This window comes from Vombatus ursinus, unplaced genomic scaffold, assembly GCF_900497805.2.
Source record: "Vombatus ursinus unplaced genomic scaffold, bare-nosed wombat genome assembly UNPS02014778.1, whole genome shotgun sequence".
Taxonomy (NCBI): domain Eukaryota; kingdom Metazoa; phylum Chordata; class Mammalia; order Diprotodontia; family Vombatidae; genus Vombatus; species Vombatus ursinus.
In genome coordinates this window covers 8,827,555-8,848,573 of record NW_020954556.1, presented here as the reverse complement: position 1 = coordinate 8,848,573, position 21,019 = coordinate 8,827,555, and the positions used below count along the sequence as shown (strand labels likewise).

The 21,019-nt window shown below is 37.3% G+C and overlaps 1 protein-coding gene across 1 annotated transcript in view; it reads left to right on the top strand.

Annotated features, from left to right (window-relative positions):
• Positions 1-21,019, top strand: part of ADAM9 (ADAM metallopeptidase domain 9) — a 110,239-nt gene that overhangs the window by 64,328 nt on the left and 24,892 nt on the right. The window contains exons 15-18 of the mRNA XM_027865196.1: positions 1,065-1,170; positions 12,247-12,433; positions 12,532-12,612; positions 20,776-20,881. Of these exons, the coding sequence (XP_027720997.1) occupies positions 1,065-1,170; positions 12,247-12,433; positions 12,532-12,612; positions 20,776-20,881 (480 nt within the window). The remainder of the gene's footprint in view (positions 1-1,064; positions 1,171-12,246; positions 12,434-12,531; positions 12,613-20,775; positions 20,882-21,019) is intronic.

Here is a 21,019-nt window from a genome sequence, read left to right as displayed (position 1 = left end):
ATTTATAATTTCATAGTTGTCTTCATTTTGGTCTATCTTTTGTTCATAGTCCCTGAGCCAATTACTGTTTTTTATTGTTTTATGGTCTGTAAAGGATGTATTAACTCTTTCTGCCTTTTTATATTTATTTACAATATCTCTGTACATGCTCAGTTTTGTGGTGCTGAGAAATGTGTATTTTTTTTCCCATCCCCTTTATGAATTGGGGTGGTAAGGCATTTGGAATATAAAAGTTTATTACTAATATTGGTTTGCTTTCTATGTTTCCTTTCAGCATAATATAGTTTCCTTGTTTATCTCTTTTTAATTTTTGAATATTTATTTTTGCATTGTCATCATGATTGCAGCTTCTGCTTTTTGGAGTCGTTTTATGAATAGTCAATTTTTTCCCCTATCCCATGAGTTTTATTTTGCATCTCTTTGTTTTTTAAATATATTTGCTGTAAGCAACAGATCATACAGTTTTGTTTTATTATCGAATCTGTCACTTTTTAATTTTATTGGATTGTTTAATCCATTCACATTTACAGTTATGAGATTTAGGTTTATATTTTCCTCCATCTGTCTCTAATGTTGGATTTTTTTTTTTAGTTATGATTTTCCCCTCATTCTACTACACAGTACTATATTCCTGCAGTTACTTTACCTTAATCTTTTCTTTAAGGTGTCCTTCTTCCGCCTGACTGTCTTCCCCTCACTCTTGATCCCTTATCCATGTTTGTTACCCTTTTCCATTTAGGGGTTTGCTTATTAGTTCCTTTTTCTCTCCATTTCTTCTTTAATCCACAAACATTAAGTTCCTATTATGCCTCAGGTATTGTGCTAAGCACTGAGGATCTAAATATAAAAGCTAAACTGTTCCTCCCTTCAAAGAGCTTTTATTTTCTTGGAGAGTCTTATATTCTGGGAAAATGAATCCAGTTTAGGAGGTGTTGAGTTTGAGCCTTGATATCAAAGTAGGATACATTTGGCCGGCAGTTAGGAAATGGGGAACTGAGGCTCTAGAGAGATTCCAGGAAAAACTCATTTCTTGGTTAACACCACTTTTTTTCTTGGAATTTCAGAAGCAAAAGCTGCTCCAAAGGATTGTTTTATTGAAGTCAACTCTAAAGGAGACAGATTTGGCAACTGTGGTTACCATGGCAATGGATACAGAAAATGTTCCGCTGGGTAAGTAAAGGTGAAGAAATGATGGAATGTGGAAGACCTTAAAGCTCAAGGTCATATGCCAGAAGAACCTTATTAAAAATGTGCTTTTAAAATTCCACTCCTCTGTCCACTCCACTGTCTGGCTTAACTTTCTGTAACTGTATTTACAGATGATATCGATCCTAAAAGAAATTTAAAACAAAATTGGCATATCCTTCCTTGCACATAGTAGAAGTCTATAATAATAATTTTTGTTGAAATGATTGAAGTAACAATAAGCATCATGTTCACAGGGTATATGGCACTCAGAGAATAGAATCTCTCTCTATCTCTCTGTCTTCCACCTGTGAGGTGGAAGTGACTCCATAGACTAGCTAGTCCACTCAATAACTGAACAGGAATGCCCTTCAATAATATCTTAATAAGTAGTCATCTCGCCTCAGTCTAAATGACCTCCCATGAGGGGGTGCTCACTAATGTCCTGAGGCAACACATTCCACTTTTGGATAACTCTAATTGTTAGATTTTCCATATCTTAAATCTTTGGCTCTGCAATTTCCACTCACCTGTTGCTCGTCGTTCTTTTTTGGGGGGCTTAGCAGAATAAGTGCAATCCTTCTACTTGACAACTATTTGAAGACAGAGATTGTTTGCCAAGTAAGTCTTTTCTTTCCCAGAATATACATCACTGTTGACCTCAACTGACTTTTCTAAAATATGATATTCAAAACTAAACTCAATTTCTCATCACTTCTCTTTTGGAAAATGAAATGAATAAAGATTTACTTAAGAAATCCTCGTAAACTCCCTTTGTAGAGAGGAGGCAGTATGGTACAATGGAGAGAACCCCTTCCTGGCACTTGAGGAATTCAGTTCAAAGCCCGGCACAGATTTACACTTACTGCACATGCAATCATGGGCAAGTCACTTAGCATTTCTAGGCTCTAGTTTCCTCGCATATAAAATGAAGGGGTTGGAATAGATAATTTCTGATCTACCTTCCAGTTCTAATTCTGTGCTTCTATGATATCCTTTTGAAGTGTATAAAGAAATTATCTGTGATTTGAAGTGCTTGATTTTATCCAAATCAGGTTCTAGATCTTCTTACATAAGTGGTTCTACTTCTGTGAGTCAGTATTCTCTCAAATCTTCATCCAGCCTATCCACTACCCTCGGTTTGTCCTGCCTTGCCTCACTTATATCTGTGCCTCTTTCTTTCGTGCTCATCTTTATTTGGCTGCCATTGTAGTTGCCATCAGGCGTATTTTTTAAAAGCTATTTATGAGCATTTTTCTCTTCCTCCTCCTTCTCTTCCCCCCCACCCCCAGTAAATAAAATAAAAAGAAAACCCTTGTAACAAACATGCCTAATCAAAAAAAACACATTTTCCATCATTGACCATGTTGAAAAATGTCTGTCTACATTATATATTCTGAGTCCATCACCTCTGTTTAATGAGCTTCATCTTAGGGCCTCCAGAATCATCTTTTGTTGGTCAGCACATTAATCAAGTTCTGATGCCTTTCAAAGTTTTTTTTCTTTATCATATTGTTAGAGCATAAATTGTTCTGGTTCTTCTCACTTCAGTGAGAATTTCCCCTGAAATTGTCTATATAATCTTTCCTCATGGCACAGTAGTGTAGTATTCTATTGCATTCGTAGACCATAATTTGTTTAGCCTTTCCCCAGTAAATGGGCACCCCCTTAGTTTCTTGTATTTTGATACTACAGAAAGAGGTGCTATAAACATTTTTGTACATACAGGGTCCTTTTCCTTTTTTCTTTGATCTCTTTGGAGTATATTCCTAGTAGTCACATCACTGGATTTTTAAAAAGCATGTGTGTCTTGGTGACTTTTATAATTAGTTCCAAGTTGCTTTCCAGAATGGCTAGACCAACTCACAGTTTAATTAACAGTGCTTTAGTGTGGCTGTTTTCCTACAGCCTCCAACATTTGTCATTTTGCTTTTTCGTCAATCTCCTTCTGATGATGACACATCAAAGGAGGAGTTTTATAGAAGAATTGGTAACCTAGACAGGAGAAATACTAGGAGGGCCCAATGTTCAGAAAGTCAGTGCCAGTGTAATACAAGTTGTCCTACCAAGTTGGAAAGCCCTTAAGTGTAGGCGAATGATGGATTATGTCTCATCTGATGACCCGCCTCGCTTCATAGAGACATATATCATCAAACTCCTTCCAGGGTGATGCAGTTTTCATCACAACCAATTTCAAAGACTTTGTAATAAGAATGCAACCCAGTGAAATTACTGGTCAGTCTGCCAAAGAGCTTTAATTTCTGTAAAGAGCTGATTGAACTTAGATTCTGCTGAGCCTATTGGTGAGCAATGAAGTGACTTCAGGTGTAAGAATCATAGTGATGCATGGGAAGGGAGTTAATCTAGTCATTGCCTCTATAATACTAATTCAGTACTCAAGAGTTCTTCTTTTAGCTCCAGAGAACCCTAACACTAGAGTTCAAAAGACTAGATTTCATTTATTTTGTGTATATATATATATATATATATATATATATATATTTGTAAAGTGCTTAGCACAGTTTGGCGCCTGGTGGGCGCTTAATAAATGCTTGTTCCCTTCCCCCTTATTCTACATCATAAGGCAATTTGCTTAAATTTTTTGCTATATTGTAAAAATAGATAGAGGGCAGCTAGGTGGCACAGTGGATAGAGTGCCAGGCCTGGAGTCAGGAAGACTAATTTTCCTGAGTTTGAATCTGGCCTCAGACTCTTACTAGCTGTGTGACCCTGGGCAAGTCACTTCCCACTGCTTGCCTCAGTTTTATCATCTATAAAATGAACTGGAGAAGGAAATGGCAGACCACTCTACTATATTTGCCAAGAAGGCCCCAAATGTTGAGTGAAAAATTGGACACAACTGAAACATTTGAACAACAAAAATGAGATAGAAATATAAGAAATAGCTGTAGCCTAGTAGATCACTGAATTAGAAGACCTAGGTCTTATTTTTGACTCTGCTACTAACATACTGAGTCACCTTGTTACTCTTAAAAGCTTTCGGTCTCAAGTTCCTTATCTGCAGAATGAGCTTCTGAAATAAGCATTATCTGTGTTTTACTATGATCCTCAGAAATTAAAACTTTTTGTTGGAATGGAATCTCATTATAGTAAATAAATGTTTTTCCGTCTCCATCTTTCTCTTCTTAGTAATTGTAGTAATAACAGCAACAGTAATGATGATAGCTAGTGTATAAAGCACTTTCTCTGTGTTATTCAGTCCTTTAGCTGTCGGCCGCCAGATACATTGAGTCTGTCAGTTTATGATCGATGACCAAAACACCCAACACCTGTGTCACCCTCGCACATAGGCTTTTCAGAATCATCCTTTCTTACACGCTTGTGTTTCTGAGCACAGGCCAGCAGAGGCCACAGTTGCTTTGACCATCCATTCCTTTCCCCTTCTGTGGTACAAGGGCGACGTCAGAGAGAGTAGCAAATGCATGCTGCATCACTTTGGAGCTGGAAGGCACATCAGCAGTCACTTCCTGGTCCACTTTTTTCATTTTATAGTGATGAAACCGAAGGCCAGAAAGCTTATTTGTCTGATAGCAAGGATGTAATAAAAGATAAACAAATTAAGTTGACTTATTCTCTCTGACATCTGTTCTGGAGTACTGTCTTTAGTTTATGAAAGAACAGCTTAGAACCAACAAGAAAGGAACAGTTCCACAAAAATTTGCAAAATGCTGTAGCAAGTGAGAACAATGGTCTTGTCTAATGAACTCTATGACATCTATCCTGGGGAATGTTTTGTGGGAAAACTGGTTGGTAATTTCACTTGACTATCCCCTCAGAAGGTAGTGACATATCCTAACTCCCGAAACTTCCCTTAGTAATGAACAGTGGTTCTAGTCATGAATATATATAAATTCTTCTATCTGTGTTTTTGCCGATTCTTCTCTATAAAGTATTTTTTTCCATTTTTAGATTGTGTTGAGATTCTCACATGCACACCTAGAATTCTGTAGGTCCACAAATTCCTTAGAGGAGACCAAAAAACCCCGGGGTGTATGTTGTGGATATGATTCTCAGGGATTTTGCCCTTCTCTAGAATTACCTAGAAGTCCTAGTTCTGACCTGAGTTCAGTGACTTGGTTCTCTTTCCAAGGTCACCCTGGAACTGATTAGAGAATCAGAACCTAAATCTGTGTGTTGGTAGCATTCAATAAAAACCCAAGAAATATGTGAGGACATAAAAATATTAAGTTTTGTATGAATATAACAGAATACGGAAATAAGGGAAAATAATTCACATTGACCCACAAGATTGTAAAACAGAAAAGGGAGGCAATAGAGTCGCTGATAAATTGCAGGATTGCATGACAGGCAACATCCGGATGTTCTTGAAAACAGAATGTCTTCAGAATAAGGAAGAGGACTTGCAGCAATGTTATTTCAGCTAGAGAACCATGTTCACTAAAGAAAAGAAGCCAGAGTTGTTTGATCAAGGGTGTAAAAATTAAGGCAATTAGGGGAAGTTTGTGGTCTCTCACAGAATGTCTGTGTGCATGTATTCATGCCGCTGCGTGTGACGATCAATCAACTTCTCATTAACTTGAGATAGTTCTGCCTCCTAATTTTTGTCACCCAACAACCGTGGTAACAAGAAGGAAATTCGTCCAGTGAATTTGAGATGGACCAGAACCATCATGTAGAAAAGCAGCTGTTGCTAAAGCAGGTTGGGGCCAGCTAGGTGGGATGTCATAGTGCAGAGAGGGCCAGGCCTGGAGTCAGGAAGACTCATTTTCCTGAGTTCAAATCTGACCTCAGACACTTAACCAGTTTCATTATCTGTAAAATGAGCTGGAGAAGGAAATGACCAACCATTCCAGTATCTTCACCAAGGACACCTCAAATGAGGTCACAGAGAATTAGATGTGACTGAAATGACTGGACAATAATTTGGTCCTGAAGTTTCTATCTAAAGGCCTCCCATAGTCCTCCTGTTCACCAGCCCCAGAAGAGGACTCTAAATGAGCTAAGTTCTGTTTAAGAGGCATATGAGCTGATTGTCACATGGGTCATGGGATGTGGACAATCAACAATAAAGGAGTTCAAAGACTCCTCTAAAGGAGATTGTTATGGGACAAAAAAGAGCAAAAAAAAAAAAGTATTGGTAACTTGAAGTATTAAGGGTTTTATTTGTGCTATGTTGAGTATATTCACATTGTCTGTTCTATGTCTTGGTAAGTGCAAGCTCACTTTTCCCTGTGGCCTGGTTAGGCAAAGGGAAAAGGGTTTAAAGAGTGAGAACTTTTCTGCAGAACTTCCAAAGCCTTGAAAAAGATTTACTGTCTCTTTGCATTGCTAACTCTAGCCAAGTTGGAGAGATAGATAAGGATATGAGAAACTTTGGAGAAATGCTTATTAGCAGTTTGAGATTGACAGTATTTTTATCCAGTCACAGCATTTACCAAATGGAAACTGTAGAAATAAATTTTCAGTGTATAATTATTTGAGGAAAGCATACCAAAAAAATTCTTTCCTTGAAGGACCGTAGTCCTTAGATGAAGAATATACCATTATAATATTATTACTACCTAACAGAGGTTATGTTTGCAATTTCAGTGTTTCAGAAGATCCTCATGAACCATTAAAGAGAGAAGTGAGAATGCAAAACTGCCGCATTAAATCTTTGGCAGTAGACTAACTGAAAGTAGGGGCCTTATATTTTGAAGGTATGTCAGTAAATGGTCCTTGGGAAAATTGAGATTTTTTTAAAATACCATTTGTTACGTAGATCCAGAAATGATTGAATTTATTCAAGTCTCATTTTTAGTGAGATGCCTTCTATTAGGATAATTGTGATCTTTGACCCTACGTAAGTAATTTGTTATTAAGACAGTATTAATTATTTGTTATTTGTTATTAAGACAGTTTTTTAGAAACTGCAGCAGTAAGTTATGTTAAAAGTATAGTTGTATCGAAATTACACTATACTGATCATAAATGCAATCAGTATAAAATGTCAAAACTGGTAAGATGAATGAAATTATTTTCCATGTGAGATTCAGAAATATATTCAATTGAATTAATGTCATTTAACTGGCACTTGGCCCCAGATCTTATCACTTCTGAGCCTGGCTCTCTGTATACCATTACTTCCACAAATTACCTAAATAATAATACATTAAGTGGAATATTTCACTTGGAGTATTGTTTGACAGTAGGTGGTGCTAGTGTTCTATAATTTCCTTTAGTTCAAGAACTCTTATTCTTTATTCTGGCCACTAGACAAACTATTTTGTGTGCCTTTTTTATTTCTTCTGGCTTAGCTGTGATTTCACCTTGCTCATTTGCTATTTTGTTAATATGATTTTCTGATCTTTTCTTTTTAATCATATTAGCCAAGGATTTACCAATTTTATTAGACTTTTCAAAGAACCAGCTTTTAGTTTTATTTATCATTTCTATGTTTGTTTGTTTTTTGTTCCCAATTTATCTATTTTCCCCCCAGTTTCTACTCTCTTCTCTTGTATGCTTATTTTAGGTTTGTTTATTTGATGGCATTTAAATTTTTTAAATGCATTTTCAGTTCATTAATCCTTTCAATTTTGTTAATGTATGATTATAAGGATATGATTTTCCTCCTGAGGACTGCTTTAGCTGCGTCCCAGAAATTTTGGTATGTTGTTACATTATGATCATTTTCTTTTACATAGTTATTAATTGTTTCATTGATTTGTTCTTTGACTCACTCAATATTTACAATTTCATTGTTAAGTCTCCATTTGGATTGTATCTTTGTGGTCCCTGAATTAGTTTTTATTCTTATTGTATCATGGTCTATAAAGGCTATATTAACTATTTGTGCTCTTTTACATTTGTTTGCAATATCTCTGTGCCATAGTTCAGGGAGAGTTTTTATAAAAGTTCTACATGGTGCTTAAAAATATGCATTTTTTTTTTGTTATCCCATTTAGAAGATAGTATAAGTCTTTCAACTCATTTCTGTAGAAACTATTTCAGTTCCATATATTCCTTATCTTTGTTAGACTTACTCAAAACTGATAGAGGGATATTAAAGTCTTGTTTCACAACTGTATTCTATGTCTTCTTGAAGCTCAGATAATGTTTCCCTTGTGAATTTGAATGCTAATGTTTAATTTATTACTGATATTAGGATATTGTCTATGGTTCCTTTCAGTATAATATAATTTCCTTGTTTATCCCTTTTTCTTTTTGAATGCTTGTTTTTGCTTTGTCTGATAGCATGATGGCAACTTCTGCTTTTTCATACTCACTTGATGCCTAAGGAATTGTTTTTTTTTTCCATTCCCTTAGTTTTATTTTGTGTATGTCTTTGTTTTTTAAATGTATTTCTTGTAAGCAGTAAGGCTTTGTTTTCTTACCCATTCTATCATTCTTTTTCATTTTATTAGATTGTTTAATCCATTCACATTTAAAGTTATGAGAGTTAGGTTTATATTTCCTTCCATCTGTCTCTAAAATTGCTTCCTTTTTTTTCAAGTTAGGATTTTTTTTTCTTTTTTGCTATAAACACAGTATTTTGTTCCTTTAGTTACTTTAATGTTTTTCTAAGGTGGCCCTGTTCCCACTGGTTCTCTTCTCCACCCCTGATAACCTCCTCTCATTCGTTATACCCCTTTCCTTTTAGGATTTTGTTTATTAGTTCCTTTTGTCCATGCTTTTATCTGGTTATGTGTTTCTTCCCCTTCTCTTTTCTTCTCAGTCAGGTATATTTTTCCTTCTTCTCCTCCTCTTCAGATAGTCCTGTTTCCAAAAGGAATTTCTCTCAACTCTCTTCTTTATTCATTCTTTTCCTTCTGTTTACTCTAGATATGCATTCTCTGATTTCATGACCCCTGTAATTATCTAGTTTCTCCCTTTTCTCTGTATTCTTCATACCATCAAAACATCCAAGGTAACCATCCTAGGTTATCCCCTCTAGCTGCTTTTTGCCATGGCCTTCTAGGGCTTACCCCATGAATTCCCCTTTTCCATTGTGCCTCACTGTTAGAACAATCCTTATTGTTGCAAGTGTCAGAGAGAACAGCGCTCCATAGTAGGGCCCCTTACTCTACCCTATCTTGTTGACCTTTTTTTTTTCTTCCTACATTTGCTTGGAAATCTCTTGTGTCTATATTCTCCTACTCCTCCAGGTGCCAGTTGCCTTCTGGTGTTCCAGTTGCCCCCACTCCCAGGACAAGTAGACTTTTGAAGCCCCCAAACCCCCAGGACTTATCCAGTGTAAGGTTCTCATCTCCTTTCACCTCTAGGAACATTCATCTCCCACCTTCAAAATAAGGCTTCCTTCCTTTCCCTTTCTTTTCAGTCTTTTCCCGATCCTCTCTTCACCCGCTCCCCTGTAAGCTCTTCTCTTTCAGATACTTGTTGGTTTAGATTACCTCTGAAGTCACTTCTATTCCAGATTCTGTAATTCTACCAGTATTTCTTTACATATAGTAGATTTTCAGACTTTTTGAGCCTGAAGGAACTTTAGAAGGTCTAGCCCTGAATTTTTCAGAAGAAAGAGACTTAGATTAAGTTTCTAGACTTGTACCAGTAACATGTGTATGGAAGATATAGCTAATGTTCATCTACAGGCTAATGACTACAGAAGTGCATCGTGTGTGTGTGTGTGTGTGTGTGTGTGTGTGTGTGTGTGTGTGTGTGTTTATTAATCTTCTTGGTTAAACTGTTCATATCTGATACAGAAGGAGGAAATTTTCCCATCATCTAGTATAGGAACCAATTGTATTGGTTAGGAGAGATGAGAATCACCTTTCTTTCCGTCTTGGAGTACCAAGCTAGGCGAAGGAAGGAGTAAAACATCCAGCTTATTGCTGCCCTAGAATGGAGAGGTCTCAATAGGCTTCTGAAACTCAACATTTAAAAAACAAAAAATCATTTGTCTTTCTTCCCAAGCCCACTCCTCTTCCAAAATTCCCAATTTCTAATAAGAATATCCCTATCTTTTCAGTCACTCAGGTTCTCAACCTTAATGTATCCTTGATTATTAATTTCCCTTATCCTGGCATTTGCCAGATTTTGTTGTTTCTACTTCTACATTTTTTTTTTTCATCTGTCCCCTTCTCTCCACTAAGGCAGCTAGATGGCGCCATACTGCATAGAGTGCCAGGCCTGGAGTTGGGAAGATTCATCTTTCTGCGTTCGAATCTGGCCTCAGATACTTGCTAGCTGTGTGACCCTGGACCTGTCACTTAACCCTGTTTGCCTCAGTTTCCTCATCTGTAAAATAAACTGGAAAAGGAAGTGGCCAACCACTCCAGTATCTTTCCTAAGAAAACCCCAAAAGGTGTCAGGAAGAGTCAGAGAAGACGCAACAACTTTTCTGTATTCACACAGCTACCACTCTAGTTAAGTCCTTTATCATCTCTTTCCTGTACTATTGTAATAGCTTGCTAATTAGTATCCCAGATTGAGGTATCTCTTCATTCTCATTCATTTTCCTCATAGCTGCCAAAGTGATTTTTATAAAGGAAAGGTCTGACCATGTTATTCCCTTATTAATAGTATCTAGTGGTTTCCTCTTATCTCTAGAATAAAATAAACTCTTCTCTGGTATTTAATGCCCTTCACAAACAGGCCCTAACCACCTTTCCAGTTTTATTACATATTAAACTCTTCCAGTAAGGCGGCTATTCTGTCTTTCTCACTGTACCTTATACAGAACATTTTTTCTCCTGACTTTGCATTTGTAGTAGCTATCCCCCATGCCTAGAATGCATCTTCACCTCAGCCCCTTAGAATCCCTAATTTCCTTCAAATCTCAGTTCAAACACCACTTCTGCATTAGTCTATCAGTTAACATTTATTAAGTACCTACTATGTGCTGGGCACTATGCACTGGGGATACAAAAAGAGGTTAAAAACCTTGACCTCAAAGAGCTTATAGTCTAATAGAGGAGACAACAAGCCAAACATATATGTACAAACAAGCTATATACAAGGAAATAATTAATAGAGAGCACTAGAATTAAGAGTTGGGAAAGGCTTTTAGTTGGGACTTGAAAGAAACTGTGCAAGTCAGTAGAATCAGTTGTGGGGGGGGGAACATTCCAGGTATAGAGGAAAGCCCGTTGGAGGTAACAGATTGGAGGTCAGCAGAGAGGTTAGGGCAGGATGGGTAGATTTGAGAATCATCAGTAATTAAATCCATGATAGCTGATGAGATTACCAGGTGAAATTGTATAGAGGGAAACAAGAAGTGCCCAGGATAGAACCTTATGGGACACCTACATTTAGAGGGTATGACCTGCATGAAGATTTACCAAAGGAGACTGAAAAAGGAGTAGTCTCATAGGTAGGAGGAGAACCAGGAGAGAGTGTTTTCTTGAAAACTTAGGGAGAAAGGAGTTATCAGGAAGAAGAGGATGACCAGCATTGTCAGAGGCTGCAGAGAATTCAAGAAGAGTAAGGATGAAGAAAGACGCTTGATTTGGCAATGAAGAGGTCTTTGGTATCTTTAGAGAAAGTAGGTTTGGTAAAATGGTAAGATTGGAAGTTGGATTATAAGGGATTAGGAAGTGAATGAGAAGAGAGAAAGTGGGGGCACTTATTATAGACAGCCTTTTCATGGAGTTTTGCTATAGCGAGTAGGAAAGATGGTGGACATTAGTTAATTGGGGTGGAAGGATCAAGTGAGTTTTTTGAGAATGGGGGAGACATGAGTATGTATGTTTGTAGGCACAAGGGAAGGATTCAGTTGTCAAGAGGAGATGGAAGACAAGAAAGAGTGTTGGGGCCGTCTGTTGGAGGAGACATGAATCTTTTCCTGATCTCCTAGTTGCTCGTGCCTTCCTTTTTTATATCTGTCTGCCTTGTACATGTTGTCTACCCCAGATAAGTAGTAACTTCCAGTGGACTGTTCTACTTTTGTCTCTGTATCCTGAGCACTTAACAGCCTATTAGTTGCTTAATGCTTATTGATTGAAAAAAGCTTTTTTGAGAACTGCTGTGTTGAGAATACTACTTCCTAAAAAGCCCCAGAGCTGCCACTCCCATCATTTATATGTATATCTATACAGCATGCTAATGGAATATCATATATATACATTACTGTTCCTTTTGTAGGAATGCTTTGTGTGGAAAGCTTCAGTGTGAAAATGTGCTAGGTATGCTGCCTGTATTTGGGATTGTCCCTGCCGTCATTCATACTTCAATTAAGGGCACTACATGTTCAGGTGTGGATTTCCAGTTAGGATCAGATGTGCCTGATCCAGGCATGGTGAATGAAGGCACAAAATGTGATGATGGAAAGGTAATCCAAAAAATTTCATTTATTGAGTGGACTCTTAGATGCTTTCTAACAATTGAATACTTCTTTGAATTAAGAATATGTTTGTTTGTTTTTTTAAGATCTGTAGAAATTTCCAATGTGTAAGTGCCTCTGTTCTGAACTATGACTGTGATATAGAGAAAAAATGCAGTGGACGAGGGGTAAGTAATATAAAATGGTGTAAAATTTGGTTTTTTATATGTTTGACTTTTATAAGAGAATTATGAGCAGTGATATTGCAAGTTAAATGTGAACTTATTCTTTCGCATCACTTTTATTAATTTACCATTTTGGTTCAAAGAGACGTTGCCTCCAATATGTGTCATTTCAAAGATGAAATAATTTTCTTTGAAAAGATAACAATCTATAGGCTTATAGATATACATTTAAAAATACTGTTTTTCAAAAGATCTAGAATTTTATTGATATAGGTTCTCCCTCCACTGACACAGATACTTCTTCATGTCTTAGTAAATGATTTAATGAATTACTTTGGCCAAAAAAACCCCAAAATGATTTCTTTTTGACCAGTCTCTGCAGGGAAAATGTACTAAAAAAGATTCCAGGAATTAACCTGGAAATGAAAACATAGTATGGAAGAATTTTTACTTTTTTTTTACTCAAATAAAAAGAGGTTTTACTCTTTTTATATCATCATTCTTTAATTGTTCTTTTTTGGTGTACAGTTATAGTCTGTCCTCAAGTTTTGTACAATCCAGATTTGGGTAAAAATGTGGCAAGAAGTAGAATAGGATTTTAGTATCTCCCAAAGATTTTCTTCTTTTGAAAGAGGATATAAGTTTACATGAATTGAATCCTCCCTTTTCATTTCCATTTCTGGTACCATATTTTAGGAAAAGCAATGATAGACTTTTTTTTTTTCACTTTTACCAACTTTGGTGGTAAAAGATGGGTAAGAGAATGAAGGGAAGGACTTATAATTAAGGAGAGATGGAAAAGGAAGTTGAAAGTGGCTTTCATGGTGCTAAGTATGTGAGGAAAGATCTCCAAGGGAGTTGGTCATAAGAGCTACTAGCAAGGACTAGGCAACTTGCTTCTAGAAAGTACAGTGAGGGGCAGTTAGGTGGCACAGTGGATAGAATACCGGCCTTGGAGTCAGGAGGACCTGAATTCAAATCTGGTCTCAGACCAGCCACATGATATCAGCTGTGTGACCTTGGGCAAATCACTTAATCCCATTTGCCCTTGGGGAGGGGGGGAAAAGAAAGTACAGTGATCAGGGAGTATTTTCAGTAACCTAATTAGAATTTGACCATTGCCTGTCATGTAACAGTGATAGAAAACAATTGTTCTGTTAAAAAAGGAAAACAGAATGACTTCAGTGTGGAAGTAAAGAACAGAAGGATCTGAGAAGGAAAAGGTGCATCTTTGTGTGTGTCAGAGTAGAAGACTGCTGGGCAGCGGAGAAAAAGAATAAGGACCCATGAATACTGAGAACACAATAACAGATAGGAGTCTTTTTTCAGTGAGTAGAGAGAAGGACCTTCTTAGATAGAAATGCCTGTCTATCCTCCAAGGATCAATGATACGGATCCACAGGTCCTTTCAAGTAAGATCATCCTTGAAGGATCAGAGGAAGAAGAGATAATAGTGATGGCTTGGGACTTTGTGTTGAGGGGTCCTGAAGCAGCTACTTATTGACCTGTTGACAGCAGCAGAGAGATCTGCTATTTTTCTGGGGCATGGATCTAGGGCATGATGGAGAAGCTTCAAACACTGTTCAAATATGATAATTGCTATTCTGGTGCTTCATGAGACCACAAAGAAATCTAGGAAGTACTGGTAAGGATTATGAAGTATTGAGAAAGAAACCGAATATCTTTGAAACACAAGATATAACTGCCGTCAATAAAAGGCAAGGATTTCCAAGGATCTGCACTTTGGGGAGGTATATAGTTGAGTAAGAAAATATTGGATAATTTCTGAGAGTGAAATTTGGATTTCTGGACTATGGTTTAAAATACAGAAATGATAGGTTTTTAGCCAGTGGTAGAAAGTACCCAGCAAGACTGGTACATATTTAGAAGAGGTAAGCAAGGACAAGTAGCAGAGAATCAAAAAAAGCATAGCAGGTCAGGCTTCTGCAAGAATAATATCAAGAGGAGCAGCTAGATGGCTCAGTGGATACGGCACAGGCCCTGGAGTTGGGAGGTCCTGAATTCAAGTCCAACCTTAGACACATAACACTCACTAGCTGTGTGACCCTGGACAAGTCACTTAACCCTGATTGCCTTGCCAAAAGAAAAAAAAGAATAATATCAAGAATGCAAAAGGGTGGGGGAATCTAGGTGGCGCAGTGGATAAAGCACTGTCCCTAGAGTCAGGAGGACCTGAGTTCAAATCTGGCCTCAGACACATAATACTCACTAGCTGTGTGACTCTGGGCAAGTCACTTAACCCCAGTTGTGTCACCCCCCCCCAAAAAAATGCGAAAGCTTGGCATGAGTTAAAGCTGGTGAAAAAAAAAAAAGGACAACAAAAAGTGCCTTTTGCTTTTATTTTTGCTGTGTTTTTAGTCAACAAGCATTTATTAAGTGACTGCTATGTGCCAGGCACAGTGCTAAGTGTTGAAGGAAAAAAGGAGGGTCAAAAAATGTAGAGAGGACTACTATTCCAAGTGGATAGATCAATAATAGTTGATAACAGAAAATGTGACTTTTCAACTCTTAACTTTGCTTTTTTTCTTTTCCACGGATAAGGCTTTCTAGACCTGAAATTAAAAAGTTAAAAAAAAAATTACTTGATAGTTGATACTTACAAGACATAAAAAGAAACACCTTCAGGTCACCAGATCCAGATGAGCTATGTCCTAGGGTACTAAAATAATTGACAGATGGGATTACTGAGCCACTGATTTTGAACATATGCAGAAAAGAAGAGGGTACCACAGGATTACCGAAGGGCAAATGTTGTGTTTATTCAAAAGAGAATAGAATAGATTCCACCAACTGTACACAACTCTTAGACTCAGCTTAAATATTTTGCAAATTTTTAAAATATTTTAAAAAGAATCATCACTGATCTCCAAAAAACAGAACATGGACTTTTCAAAGAAGTGAGGCTAGACTAACTTTATAGACTTTTTGACAGGTTACTAGACTAGGCAGTGTGATGTAGTGGGTAGGGAGCTCACTGAGAAACCAAGAAGATCTGATAAAAACTGGCTAGTCACTCTAGGCTTAAACCTCTTAAACCTCTCAGTTCTCCAGGCCTCTCTCTAAGACTAAATTACAGAGAAGTTGCAGACCTACTCTGACATTTCTTCATCCAGTATTTCCCGGCCTATACCAACAAAATCATAGTCCAGTCCTTTTCCCTATTCTGCTCCCTATTCATTCCAAAGTAATAGTTCAAGGGAATTCAGGTGGCTTATATAATTTTATTTTCATTGACTTTAGGTACTTTTTAGCAGAGCAGTTGACAATCTAATACTATTCTTGTGGACAAAATGGAGAGAGAGAATGTAGTACAGTTTGGTAGATTGAGAACTGATTGAGTGATAGCTTATTATGGTTTGATGTCAACTTAGAAGAAACTCTCTAATGGAGTATCCATGAAATTTGTGCTTTATTTTGTTCTGTTTAATATATTTATCAGTGATTTGGATAAAGGTGTAGATGGCATGCTTGTTAAATTTGCAGCAGACACAAAGCTTGGGAAGGATATTTAATGTGTTGGATGAGAGTTAGGATCCAAAAAGATCTTGATAGGCTAGTTCTTTATAGAAAATAGAATTTGAAGCTCTCTTAAGAATCCCCATCTTCTCACAGTTTATCCTTGGTTTCTGTTAGATTTCTAGGTTTGATTTTTGTTTTTCTGTTGCTGTTGCTGATTTTCTACTTAAACTTTTTCTGTCTCTATTTAGTTTTTTATTTGATTTTTAAATTAAGTTAACATTTTTTTCAGTTAACAAAAAGCAAATTTTCTCCCATTCTCACTTTCCTGTCCTCATTGAAAAGGAAAAAAGAAAAAAAAACTTAAAAAATATACTTACTCAAGCAAAACAAATTCCTTCATTGGCCATGTCCAAAAATATATCTCATTCTGTACCCTGAATCCATTACCTCCCTCTCAGGAGGTGGGTAGCATGCTTTATCATTGTTCCTCTTGAATATGGTTGATCATTGGGTTGATCAGAGTTAAGTCTTTTGGAGTTGTTTCTTTTTACAGTGTTATTCTTGAATACATTGTTTCCCTGGTTCTCCCTTCACTCTGCATCAGTTCATATAAATTTTCCCAGGTTTCAATGAATCTATCCCCTTCATTCTTTCTTAGGACACAGTAGTGTTCCATTATATTCATATAGCATAACTTGCTCAGCCATTACCCAGTTGATGAGCATGCATTTAGTTTCCAGTTCTTTGCCACTACAAAAAGAGCTACTCTAAATATTTTTATACATCTGGCACCTTTTCCTCTTTCTTTGATCTCTTTGCCTCCTCTGCTTCTATCTTCCTGCATTGAGCCCCACTCACCTTGTGGGAGCGTGGAGAAGCCACTGAGAAAATGAAGGCCAGGTAAAGTCAAAGTTACCTGTAGGGACAGGCCTGACAGGTCAGTGTGAAGTGATAATAAATTTTAGAAAATTTATTAACACATTATAAACAAAGGAAGAAGAATTTTTAAGTGCTTATTATGTACCAAGCACTGTGCTGAGTTTTGAGATTACAAATACAAAAGCAATGATGATCACTGACCTCTGGGAGCTTATATTGTAATAATGGAAGAAACACACCTTGAGGTAGTAAGAGAATGGTATTTTGATTTGTAAAGTAAAAATGGATACATCCTTATAAGCAGCAATGATAGTATTGATTTGATTATGGTTCCAGAACTGGAAAGCTAGGTCTTTATGTATGTTTGTATAGGGTTGAGGAAGTGGAAGATAGCGCTGAGGTTGTCAGAATTGCAAGGTAGCTGTCAAGAAAATCAGTAAAGCCTGACTGGACCCGGCTTACCGTAGTGAACTCAACAGGCACTGACCAATCAGGACAGCAAGGCCTCTGGACCAGAGTCCCAAAAGGGAAAAGGTTAAAGAGGGTCGTTCCCCCACTCCAACCCTGCTCAACAGAAAAAGGACATTTTCATAATTTCAGTGTAGCGAATCTTTAGCCAAAATGTCACGATGGCTAAAAGTGGATTTATTGAATAGGATGAGCATGGGGAGGGTTCAGGCCTCTCTCTGTGATTTCGTTGGTGTAGGTGAGTGTGTCAAATTCACATAGAAATGGATCTCTGTAGGCTGCATGTTAACTTAGAAAAGCACAAAATAACATTATCTGTGTTTCATTGTATTTTTTTTTAGTTTTGTTAAACATTTCCCAATTATATTTTAATCTGGTTCCAGAGTTTCTGGTGTAGGGAACTCCCAGAGAACTCTGGTGTAGGGAGCTCCTGAATTAATAAGATCATCAGTTGTCTGCAACTTACAATCTTAAGAAAGTTGCCTGGGCCACTGAAATGTTGAGTATCTTATCCAGGGTCACACATACAGTATGTATGTGTTAGTGGCAGCATTTGAACTCAGATCTTCTTGATTCCTCTCAGTCCTCTATATTTCTGTGCCTCTTGGGTAATGGAATAACAATGTTATCAGTAACTTGAATAATAGTGTTTTAAAGGTTTATATAGAAAAGAGGTTTACAAAAAGAAATTGATTTTCTTGATTCTCAGGAATCTTAAGATACATATTAGTACAGTGCAAAGAGTGCTAGATTTGGAGTTCAGGTACCGCTTCTGCCACTGACTACTGAGGAAAATGAATCATTTAATCTCTCTAAGCCTCCATTTTCTCTTCTATAAAATAAGACAGCTGAACTATATGATCTCTAAAGTATCTCCTAACTTTATTCTTCTCTGATCTTAAGATGAAATTTAATAGGGATAATTGTATGTCTTATCCTAGGTTTAAAAAAAATCAACTTAACATATACATGATAGAGGAAGTATCCATGCTGCCTTCTCTCTGTAAGCCACATACATTACTACTTCCGTCCCCCCTCTCAGCAGAGGATCTCTAATATTTTACTGTGGAAATGGAGGTCATTTGTTGGAGCTCCCTTTTTCTCCTACTCTACTAATCTAATCCTATCATCAATCAATAAACATTTAGTTAGCACCTACCATGTACCAGGCACCATGCTAAGCGCTGCACATACAAAAAGAGGCAAAAGACAGTTCCTGTGCTCAAAGAATTTACAATCGAATGGATTGTAACAGTCTTAGCAACATCAATTTACATTGTTTCTTCTGCTTCAGTTTTAGAGGAAGAGGTGGTCCTTCTTGCCAAAGTCAACATGTCCAAAACAGAACTCATTATATTTCCTTCTAAACCCGCACTTCCTCTTAGTTTCCCTTTATTTGTTGAAGTCATCCTCATCCTTCCAGTTACCCAGTTTTTCAACCTTAGTATCATTCTACACTTTTCTTTCTTCCTCACTCCACGTATCCAGCCAGTCACCACATCTTGTAGATTCTGTCCACATCCTCCTCTTCAATCATATAGTCCTCACTCCAGTTTAGGTACTCATGACCTCTCAGCTGGACTATTGCAGTAGCCTCCTCATTATTCTCCTGGCCTCCAATCTGTCTTCTTTCCAATCTACCCAGTTGCCAAATTATTGTTCCTAAAACAGGCATGATCACATTATTCTCCTGTTGAAGAAGCTTCAGTGGCTCCGTTTTGCCTCTTGGATAAAATACAAACTCTTTTGTTTGACATTTAAAGCTCTTCACAACCTGTCTCTGGGCTGGTTCTTTTTAGACTGTTTTCACTTTCCCTTTCTTCCCCTTGCTCCCTTCAAAGTTTAGCTCAAGTGCCACTTCTTGCACTAGAGGTACACACATTGTTTTGCATAGATTTTGCATTCAATTATCTATATACATGGTTGTTTACCCCAGTAAAATGTTAAATCCTCATGGCAGGGATTGATTGATTTCTTGTGGTCTTTGTATCCCCTGACTTAGTACTGTGCCTTACACACAGCAGGTACTTAATAAATACTTGTTGAATTGAATTGCACTGAAAACTCAATCGGGGTGAGCTGGCAGCTGGAAAAGCTACCATGACTTTAGGCTGTTTATAGAGAAGTACAGTTGTCTGGGATAGGGAGATGATAGTCCTTTTGTATTCTGCCTCAGTGAGAACACATCTGGAGTACTGTGTTCAGTTCTGGGCACCATTTTTTTAAGGGGTGGACATTAATAAGACATAGAATATTCATAGGAAGGTGTCCAAGATAATGTAGGGCCTCAAAATCATTCAATTCAATACAATAAATATTAATCACCTACTACATATAAAATCAAGGAGTTTATATGCCAAGATGTAAGATATAGACATAAGGAAGGAAAACTGATGAAGGGAAGACCCTTAGTAACTGGAGGCAGGAGGCATGTAGAATAGAAAAGGCTTCATGGTAGAAGCTGATCCTTGAGTGAAGATGAAGAGTCTTAAGAGAAAAAGGTGAGGAGGGCATCTGGTCAGGCATGAGAGTTGGCTTTTGCAAATGCACAGAAATTGGAGATAAAGGGTGTTAAGAAGAGGGAATAGCTACTATTTCAGATTGGTTAGAAAGGAATAGTAAATGAATGGGAGTAGTATCAAGAATGGATCAATAGGTGGGATCTGGATTTCAGAGAATCTTAAATTCTAACTTCAGGAGTTTGTATTGTACCCTATAGGCAATGGTGGCCTCCAAAGCTTTGTCTTTCTTTTTTTTTTTTTTAATGTTAAGAAAATGATTTTGGCAGCTGTATGTAGAAGATGGATTGAAGAAAGAAATACCATTTAGTGGGCTGCTTCAGTAGTCTATGCAAATCCAGCGTTTCTGGGGATCAGATTAAAGAACTGGATATTTTAGCCTGGGGAGAGGCGATTTAAGGTAGCTCTTTTCAAATACCAGAAGGGCTTTCTTGTGGGAGGAAGGTTTAGACTTGCTGGCTGCTGAGGACAGAACTATGGGTGGTGGGTGGAAATTGTTGGAGAGCTGTTTTAGGCTTGATATAACTAAGAAGCAAAACAAATAAGCTTCTTAACAGAGCAGTTTAAAAGTAGGAGGGGTGGTGGTAGAACAAGCATCTATTAAGCCTCTACTATGTGCCAGGCACAGTGCTCATTAGGAGGTGTGTCAGTCTTCTGGAAAAGACTGGATGACCATTTGTCACATATTATAGAAGAGATTCTTGTTCAGGTATTGTGTGGTCTCTGAGGTGCCCTCCAACTCAGAGACTCATGATTCTGCGAGCTAGTAATGCTAAACACTATTTACAGTAAACAAAAATAGTTTTTTGTTTTCTTAAAGGTGTGTAATAACAACAAGAACTGTCATTGTAACATGGGCTGGGCTCCCCCAAATTGTGAGAATACAGGGTACGGAGGAAGTGTGGACAGTGGACCTACTTACAATGGCAAGTAATAAAAAGAAAAAAACCCCTAGGATTTCCTACCTTCCTATCTTTAATTGGTACAACAGAATATTGACCGTTTCATGACACTTGTTTTGCTTGATTGGAAAATGGAAGCTAGAAATAGATACCAATTAAAAT